General features: G+C 42.4%; 1 protein-coding gene across 4 annotated transcripts in view; it reads left to right on the top strand.

The window, feature by feature from the left end:
- tlx2 (T cell leukemia homeobox 2) overlaps positions 1 to 4,507 on the top strand; it is a 14,217-nt gene extending 9,710 nt beyond the window's left edge. For 2 of the 4 annotated variants that reach the window (XM_058648928.1, XM_058648927.1), the window contains one exon: positions 3,518 to 4,093. In XM_058648928.1, the coding sequence (XP_058504911.1) occupies positions 3,518 to 3,734 (217 nt within the window). In that variant the 3' untranslated portion in view covers positions 3,735 to 4,093. The other 2 variants (XM_058648930.1, XM_058648929.1) reach the window with 2 other exon arrangements.
- The last annotated feature ends 5,885 nt before the right edge of the window (positions 4,508 to 10,392 follow it).

Genomic DNA, 10,392 nt, shown 5'->3' with positions numbered 1-10,392 from the left:
ACTGTTAATACAATTTTTTAACGGGCAGTAAATTGTAAATAACTGCCAGGCATTACATGTTCTGAAAAAATGCTCCAAAGCACTTACTCATGGGACATTTTCTGGCCCTTTTATGGTTAAAATAAGCAAAAGAAACAAAGGCCAGGCGGACACTTTGAGGCTTAGGTCACCTGGACCCTAGAAGACCTGAGCAGGCACAGATGTAGATGTGGAGAGTATGAGGGTTGGAGGGTTGGTGAGTCTGGGAAAGCTGCCCCACAAACTTTTCTACCGAGACTTCCTCTCCAACGACAGGCTGTCGTCTCTGCTTCAGTGGTGAAGCTGTTGTTGTGTCGACTCCACGCAGTCACACCCTGCGCGAGCATGTGCAGGGTAGGCACTTTGGCACGTACGTTAATGCTGGTGCATCCAAACATTCCGTGCAGCCAAAGCAAAGCAAAGAAAGAGAGAAAAGATTTGTCATCTTTATTATCGTATTGCGACGGCTTTCTCGCCTCTTTATTAACGGCCGTAAAGGACACGACGACGAGTAAGACAAAAGAGCAATTCAGAGAAACAGATTAGCAATTTACCGTAGCTTTAAACTAAAGTAAAATCCACCCCCTCCCCCCACATCCCCAACATCCAAGGCGTCGTACAACACAACACCTATTTTGCTTAGCTGAGCTTCCAGTCGAGGCCAGTTCGCTTGACCAAGCACAATCGCTCTCGAGCTCCTGAAAGGCCTTTTAGGAAACTGCTGTTCAAAGCAATAGTGAAACACTCACAGGAGGAATTGACTGCCAACACACACACACACACACACACACACACTGCTTAACTCTAACTGTTGTTTATAGCCATTTGCAAGTAAATGAGTAGGAAATCAAATTATGATGCCCTGCCCTTCGTTAAAGGGGCAGGACGCATGTTTCAAAGGCACATTACAAGCGGCTGAATTACCTAAAGGGCTTTTAATGTTTAAATGATCCTAAAGCTTTTTATAATTAGTTTTGAATTTAATGCACACACACACACACACACACACACACACACAAACCACTTTAACCTGAACTGTGCTTTAGGTTACTTTGGTTTATCGGGGGCCGTTTGTCCCTAAATAAACAAGAGATTTGCTTCGACGGTTCCTTTAAAAAGTAAAAATAAGGAGAATTTAAGTGAGGAATAAAGCATCAGTCACGCTCTGCGGCAAATGAAACAGAAGCAGCTCAAAATAAACTGAACCACTGAAGCGTCGTGAGTAACAAGGGATTTGACTCGATTTCTCCTGGTTCTTCTTTTTTTTTATATTTATGAGATTTATGGCGTTCCCTGTGGCGTGCAGCCGATAGGACGAGCGTGAGGGATGTCTTTGCGTGACGACTACGCTAGTAACAAGAGGATGATCGAATCAACAGGCAGCAAACCACATTATGATAATGCTGTTAACAATAATGTGTGGCTAATGGATGGAGGTTGGTGTGCATGAAAGAGTTGTTTCAGAAGGTGTGTTTGCTTCCCATTCAATCCTGTCGTTTGCATTTTTTGCTTATTATGGTTTATTTTATTAGCAGGTCGTAATTCTTTAATGTGTCTCGTTCACTGATGTTGATATAGACTGTGTGGAGGAAAATGCACCAATTACTATATGAGAGAAAAGCAGCTTTTCATCCGGTTTAATGGGAGCACGGTGTTATTTTAATATATAATCGTCTCGTTTATAAGTTATAATCCAGCTGAGTCTAAATTAAACCCCAGTGCCTCCGTCTGGATTGTTCCCCACACACAAACACATTGACTCTTCCATTGTGTTTCAGGAACACACACACACACACACACACACACATCTGTGCGAGATGTAATGTGACTGTTGTAGCACATGTGCTGCCAGAGCTGAGAGGAAACAACCAAAACAAAACAGATGTAGCGTTTCACCTTGAGGCAGGAAGTGTTCTGTTCCTCCTCCCCCGGCGTTAGTCACGTTCCCTCCCCAGCACCTGTCACTCATCCTGATCAGCTGTCGTGTCGCCTGAAGCTGGAGCAACGGCGTGTGTGTGTGTGTGGGGGGGGGGGGGGGGGGGTGTTGGGGGCACAGGTGCTCAGTTAACATGGAACAGATTTGATGTTATATTTTTACTTACGCAGTATTTGACTTTACTGTCAAAATTTTTACGTTGTTATTATACAAACTGTGGGACGTGAGCTTCCTCTGGTGGTAAAACTGTTCTACTGTATAAACCAGGGTATATTATAGCCACCTTATCTCTTGTGCCATCTTTATCTAATTTCACTATACTAGTGTGTGAAGTATATGAGGAGGATGATTGGGAATAAATCTGCCTGCCAACAGCTCAGTATTATCTCAGGTGTTTCTTGGTATAAAAAGGTTTGAGAACCACTGACCTGCTGTATATCATGTGTGGAACATGTGTGACCTCTGCTGTCGTGTTAAGTCTGCATCAGTTACTCCTGCTTTTATTTTGGTGAAGGGTTTTTCTTCAGACTTCCTGTCTGCACTTCATCTGTCTTGTCTGGTCTCGTTGATTCCCTGATTGTCTGCACCTGGTGTGAATCACTTCATGCTCCTTTAAATATGCCCTCCGCCATTTGTCTTGTTTGTTTCCTCGTCCTGTATCTCATGGTTCCCGTTCGGATCTCCACAGCCGCGTCATGTTTTCTTTGACCCGTCTTGGTCCCTGTGCCGGGCTCGCTCTCGTCTGACCCTGTTTTTGGAATTATTACCTGACCCAGAGTGAGACTTTGCTTTGTTTAAATAATATCTTTGTTTGAACTGAGCTCTCTGCCTCCGCCCTGTGTGTTTGGATCCACTGTGTTTGACAGAAATACACTCTCTGTCTCATTTATTCAAATATTTATATTTATTCTAATGGTGAGACTCGTCTGCTCCAAGGGTGTGTCAGTAAAGTACGATGGCTTCAGACCAGAAAGAATGTCGTTCTTATTTGTTTGTGTCAGATTCAAAATGCATAAAAAGCTTGGGTTGGTTTGTCTGCTGTAAAAACATGGCGTCACTAAATGGTGGCAAAAAACACGCACAAGGCATCAGTGGAGGGGAAAAAACAAATCTGACATAACCAAACTCAAATGTGTAGCAATGTGCCTGGACAGGTTGGGGCGAAAGGGGAAAATGGGGGACTGAGGATGTGATGCATAGACCAAGGATAATTTAACAGCAAACAATAACTTAGGATTTCTTTTTAGAAAAGAATTGTGGAAGTGCAGAAGATTCAGTGATAACCAGATGAGCAAAGACATGTTCTTAACCTGGATTTTAATAGATTCACATTCACCAGTTATTTTGTAACTTGTTTATTCATCCTCGATGTCTTCTGCTCTTCTCACTGAGGACGTGGCACAAACCGCGCTGCTGTGTGTGTGTGTGTTTGTGTGTTTGCGAGGAGGGGCATTAATTGATCGTGTGCATGCCCCCAATAAAAGTAAACACCATATAGGTCTTAAATCTTCCTCTGCTCTTCTCTCCTCTTTTTCTTTTCTCCCCGTCCCTCCTTCCACCCAGGAGACAGACTGCAGAGGAGCGAGAGGCTGAGCGGCAACAGGCCAACAGGCTGATGCTGCAGCTTCAGCAGGAAGCGTTCCAGAAGACGTTGAGCCAGCCGATGCAGCCGGACCCGCTCTGCCTGCACAACTCCTCACTCTACGCCCTGCAGAACCTGCAGCCCTGGGCAGAAGACAATAAGGTGACCTCCGTCACCTCTGTGGCATCTGTAGTCTGAATGTGTCTCCGTCTCTGTGTGTGTGTGTGTGTCAGTGTGGGTATAAGAAGAGTGAACTGTGTGTGTGTATCACAGTGACATCAGTATGAATGGACAGAAAAGAAATGCAGCTGCATTTATGGGATTGTTGAATAGATACAGGAAAGTGATGCTTGCTTTGGGGAAAAAAGATATTTGAAGGGACACTGTGCTTCCTCGCTCATTGATCGTTACCAGCAACAGCATGTGTAGAGGGAAACAGCTATCTGTTACTGCCGAGGCCTGCACACAAGCCGCACTGACACTGCTGTTTGTCACAATTAAAGTGTGTTGAAGTATGTTGAGTCATTTTCCTGCCTCACACCACATTTCCGCTTTCCCTTCAGCTGACGGTCTAAAACAGAGGAGGGCACTTTATCCCCCAAGTGCCAGGAAACAAATGGACACCTGTGCACATGCCCAACTACCAAGACTGCCCCCCCCCCTCCTCTTTTGCTTCCCCTCACGAGGCGGCAGAGACTTTCTGCCACGAATGGCAAAATAAAGAGACCTCCGTTTTTCGCTTTTGACTTTGTACAATGTAGTAAATGCATGTTTCAAAACTTTTCTGTGTGCATTGGGACGAACCATTGAAGTCGGCCACTATCAAGGTCGAGCTCCTCCTCCTCCTCCTTCTCCCAGGCCGCGGTGTTAAAGTGGTCAAGGATCGGTGGAACTGCTGATCAAAGATTCATCATTATGTTCAATTTAAAGGTGTTTTATATTAAATGATATTGTGACTTTTTGAAAAGATAGACAAACCTCTCTCTTGTTTTTCTTGCCTCTTTCTGTCTCGTCGGGTTTCTCTCACACACACACACACACACACACACACTCTCGGCCGTTGTTTGTCACCATTATGAAAACCATGCAATAATACTTTATGATTTTTAGCGAGGTAGTGCGCCTCATGGGACTTGGAGCTCTGATTACACATGAAAGTTTCAAACCACCCAAAGGTGAGATACCATCAAAGTGTATGAGGAGGACAGTGCAATACATTTTTTTTACACATAAAAACTGATGACTACAGCTCCCGTGTGTGGGTGTGAAGTGAGGTGTTGCCGAAAAACGGCAGTTGTGCTCAGCAAAAGCCCTCTCTGGGTAAATAAAGGTTTGGAAATGGATGCCAACTCAAATTAGAATGAGGGAACTGGAGAAAATACAAGCGCCACAGCTGCCAAGTGAAATGCAGCAGTGTGGGTTTTGTTTATGTTCTGGGTTTTGTTTTTCGTTTTACGCCACTGATTTCAGTGAGAAAACCTTTTGATTTAAAACCGTTTGATTTATGACTCACTGCAATGTTCATGCCCTTTGCCCCTTGGCACAGGCAGGCATCCTCTCACAAGGAAATAGAGCTTTTTAAAATAAGATCAAACTGTTTATCTATCCCAGCTTGAGTGTATGCTGTTTTAATACTTCATGTCACCATTAGACAACCTTTTCCAGCTGGAAACTGCAGTTTCACGTTCCTTCAACAAATTCCATAGTGAAAATTAGCAATTTTACGCCACAGCACACGTCAGTACAGTAAAATGTGTTATTTTGCATTTCATTCCATGAGGCTTCCGTAGCTGGCAGCCATGTTGTTTGCCTGCTGCATTCTCCGACACAGGGGTTGTGTTTTGCTTAGTTTTATTTTAAATGTGGTTGTGTGTGTGATACTAATGTATGGTCACTGTGTTGCATACAGTAGATAATATTCAGTATTTTGCTCCCTGGGCTTTTATATATAAAATATATTATAAAAACACAGACAAAGATAAAACAATATGAATCAAAAGGTTGAGCTAAAATAATTTCTGATTTGATTTGAGCAAACATTTAACCTTCAAAGTAGAAGATTGTCTGACTGACATTGATTTAATTTTATTTGTGAATTCAGTAAGTGACAGCAAATAGTTATAAAAATGCCCATATAGACATTCAGACGAATGTCGATGTAAACAGTTTGAAATGTTGAAAATTATAGTTAGAAAGTTATAGATGTGTTCTCCTGTCTCAGTGTTGTTTACTCAGTGACTAAATAACACATACATGAAATGAAATAATTAGTCACAACAAGAAAAACAAAGGTTTGATTTGTTCTTCTGTGTGTCCAGCTCATCAGCTGACTCATAAATGTCTGCCCTCATGTAACATTTACATACCTGTCACATGACAAACGCCGTTATCACAGTAATCTAAGACCTTATTATCCACACTGATGTTTTTGTAGCCGACAAAATAAAAGCGGACACAATACACTCGGCCACCAAGACACCAGACAGTGAAAAACATTTGCTTATCTCCACCATCGACGCTATCATGCAAACGCTTATCACCCGAGTCATAACAAAAAGAACGAGTCGTCCGGATGCTCAGTAAACACATCATTCAGCTTCCATGCTCGTAAATGAGCCGTCAACGCCACAGGAAGTGGACCTTGTTGAGCGGCACCTCCTCAAAAAACCCCTCACTTCACTTGGACTCTTGTTAATCTTGGCTGTGCCTGCTGTTGATAAAAAACTCAAACCTAACACAGGCCTTCTTATATGACAGAGCTGTGTTTCGCAAACTCCTGGGTAAACATCTTACGCCTTTTGTTTGGATATCAGTGGCATCTGCGGCCGCTTGATCCTCTCCGCTCTGAGCCAGATGATGATCTGGTTCGTAACAGCTGTCTGCAACTGCATCCACCCTCAACAGCCCTCGCTTTCCCCTCAAACGCAGCACCCGGCCGATGTTTGGTTGGGGTTTTCAGGAAGCCTTGCCTGGTTGGGATCCTGTCAGTAGCAGGCAGTTCTCCAGGTCGACGCCTCCTCATCGCTTCTTTCATCTCTCTGTCTCGGACGCCGTGAAGACGTGACTTGGCCCATTTTACAAACATTCCTCAGTTTTCTGTTTTTCAAGCCTGTGCATTGTGTTTTACTACAGGTGCTTAAAGTTTTTCTCTTTTTTTCTTCTTCTTCTTCTTCTCACTCCCACTCTGTCGCCGCCATGGAGCGCTGTGCTTATCCAATAAAATGTCACCACACAAGATGAACAAGCGCAGGAGGCTTGGCGTGTATCAGACTTCCTATCGCACTCTATGTTTGGAACAGGGGCACCACCAAAAACTATTCAGTGCACACTAGTGTGTATTGTGCTCTGTGTCATGCTCCGTCGGCTCCCGTCACTTGTTTCCATTGTTGAGAAACACGCTGAATATTTAAATCGTTACGAAGCAGCAGCTGCTGAAGCTTCACTCGTTCACTTTGATTCATAAACGCACGCTGATAGAAATCTGGTCCACTCACCAGAGTATGTGCTCTCATCAACCATCGCTTTCTGTCAGTTTAAAGTAAGATTCTAAAATCAGAGCTCACATTTTTGCTGCCATTTCTCCACCAATTTATCATCTAACATTATTGAACAGGTAAACTGTTGATAGATGAATCACATCTTCATTATGTAGCTTGCATCTAATAAACCAGTTTTGAGCATCCATTGAGGTTAAAATCCAGCAAATATAATTTAAGATTATTTATTTAATAAATATGTTTGTATGAGTGAATAATCACTTCAAATAAAACTTAGGCCGTGTAGTGCTACATGTTTCTACATCAGCTCGACATCTTTTCTGGCATGTATGAGCCACCACACATCCACACCTGGAAAAGGGAGGGGGAGGAGTCAGTGGAGTGATGCAACCTGCAGTCTCACCATTAGATGTCCCTACTTCTTACCCACTGGAGCTTTAACTCAACCTCTAACCCTTCACTTCCATCTAAGGTTTGATGGTTTGATGTAAATAACGCAACTCAAATTAATGCAGTTTATAGTCTTACATTTGTATCAATCATAATCAAGCACCAGCTACTCTGAGGTGGTTCGGAGGGGGGGCCCCCAAAAATCAAACTCAACTTAGGGCCCCATAAATGTTTGGGCCGGCACTGGTGTCCACATCCACAAATTTGCAACAATGTAAGAATAAAAGTACACGTCTTTAAAGTTTGTCTTCATTCAGGGGTTACTAAATGGAGTGATTTTTTTAAATGTCAGTCAACCATTTTATTTTTTTCAGTGTATTATAATACTAGTGTTGGCAGCTGGGAATGGCTCAGGTCGCCCTGTGACCCTCATGTGGAGGATAGAAAGGTAGACAATGAATGAATGAATGAATGAATGAATGAATCATAGTTCTGTTTTTTTCTTCTTCTGTGACTGCAGGCTGCAGGAAGAGTTCTCAGCTGCTCCAGATTTAGCCACGAGAAGCTCATTTACACCAGTTAAACCAGGACAGGAGAGCTAACAATGAAAGTATTTAAAACTGCATCAGCAACAGCAACAATGACCAGTGTGTAAAACAACAGGGCTGCACAGCTTACTCAAACTCTACAATATGAACTCAGTTATTCTTGTTTTTTTAAACCTGATACAGTTGTAGTAAAAACACAGGCCTAACAACAGCTGCTGTATCTGTCAGACTGTGGAGAAAAAGGAGTCACTCCTCTGAACTCCAAACTCCTCTGGTGACGTGCTGACATGTGAGCCTGTGGTGACGAAAGAACCTTCATGGTTCTTGACTTTAGAATCCACACACTGACTCTTTGAGTTTGAGACAGTTGTAAAATGATGACCTCACGTTAAGGTCGATGAATTCAGCGGTAGTTGGATTTTGCTAATTTCTCTGTCATGTTTGACATATAGTTTTATTAAAAACAGACTTGTACACGGTAAAACTGTGAAGTGATTTCGTTTTTAAATGAAAAACAGCCCAGGAAACAATGGTTGTGACATGTGACGGCCTTTAGCTTCTTTGAATTTAAATGTGTTAAACCTCCCGAGTGTTTCTGCAAAGTAAACTTCTTTCTTTATGTATAAAAGTGGAATGGAATTAGTCTAAAAAGTGCCCTTGAAGAAGCTTGGAAAAGAGATTAATTAAAAATGTATTAAAAGTATTCAAATACGAGACATATTAATGGGCTGGGGCGGTTTTCATGACTCTAAGTTGTCATATTTGCATGTAGTTCAAAGTCATGATTATTGAGCAGCTGCTGCACGGTTTTTGTAGAAGAAGGAAAATCCAGGCGCGTCGAGTCACTTCCAGCTGAGTCAAGTGAGGAGCGAGGATTTCTTTCATCGGTGTGATGGCGTGACGGAGGCTTCAGAAGTAACTCAACCTGCTGACGTGCTCACTCTCTCACTGTCATGGAAGCATGCACTCACTCACACACACATGCGAGTACAAGCACTTCTTTTTCACTCAGAAAGTCTGACAATGGGAAAGTGCAGCCTCACGCATTCAGACATCACTGTATGTCTGCAGTTGTGCATTCACACAAAATGCACATAAATATGAGTATAGAATCTAAGATTCTGGGAGTTTTTTTTTGCTAAATTTGATTTAAAAAATCAAGAAAAAAGGTTTTGATTAAGAAAAGTTCACATTTAAAGACAGTGTTGTTATAAAAGCAGTAAGTAAATATCTCTCCACCATCGGGGATCTGTGCCAAAGTGGAAAAACAAAAGTGTTGAGTAAGTCGACGTTCATCATTGTCATGTCAGCCCTGTGAGAACGGATGCACAGACGTGTCCTGGCAGCGTGTGACACATTAAAGTTTTCAGGCATGCATGAAGACGACTCATTTCTTCTGGCTCATACTGGTACTGTGCTTCTCACTGTGTCTCAACACCTGCATAATGAGGGCCGTGATGAGGCACCTCATAAGACTCTGCTGCTGTTTCTCACTCACATTCCACACATTTTCTTTTGGGTTCAGCCGAGAAAATGATTTGATGGAGGGAATCAAAGTGCGAGGGTTGAAACAATCAAGATTGTGTACATAACACGGCAGAGTGAAGACCTTTGTTGATGTTATTGCCAGACTTGCGCAAGCAATTTTTTGGGGCCTTAGAGGGCAGTAAAATCACAAATGTGGCTGCAAAAGTAACTATATCCACAGATATGTAGATTTCTTTCACATGTTAAGGTTTATTTTAAGAGTTAGGGTGTCTTAGATCACAAATAAATCAGACTACCGTAAAAGGTTAGTTCTGTTTATTTTTGGCCCCTATACGGCCTCTTTTCTTTGTTTATTTATTTATTTTACAGTTTAAGTTTTCTCCTAAAGATTATACCTACACGGCTGTAGTGTAAATTCCCGACCCAGAGGAGGAACATGTTTAAACATACAGTAGTACTTCATGCCCTCATGCCCATATTTTAGTTGTACTGTGAGGGTAATTTCTACTGAACTATCAAGGGCTTGCAGTGCCTCTCCATTTTTTTATTATCTGGATTTTAAAGAACCACAGAAGACTCTTCAAAGACTGCAGCTGCCCCCAGGGCTGTACTTTTAATATCACTGACCAAAGGCCTATTTTATCGAGTCTAAGCAGCACATTAAATGCTGAACATGAGGGAGAGTATCCCACTCTTATCATAAAAACTTCTACCTATCTATCTATCTATCTATCTATCTATCTACCTACCTACCTATCTATCTATCTATCTATCTATCTATCTATCTATTTTCTATGTGACACCGCCATCTTGTGTTCATCCAGTAAAACAACAACATCCCTTAATCCCGCCCCTTTTTAAATTCTATTGGCTCAGATTCGTTCACTCTCTGCGTGACGATGCCGCGTCCTCATTGGCCCCGCGCGGCGTCAA

Source organism: Solea solea, chromosome 14 (genome assembly GCF_958295425.1).
Source record: "Solea solea chromosome 14, fSolSol10.1, whole genome shotgun sequence".
Lineage (NCBI taxonomy): Eukaryota > Metazoa > Chordata > Actinopteri > Pleuronectiformes > Soleidae > Solea > Solea solea.
The sequence above is the reverse complement of the archived record's forward strand: the minus strand, read 5'-3'. Positions and strand labels throughout refer to the sequence as shown.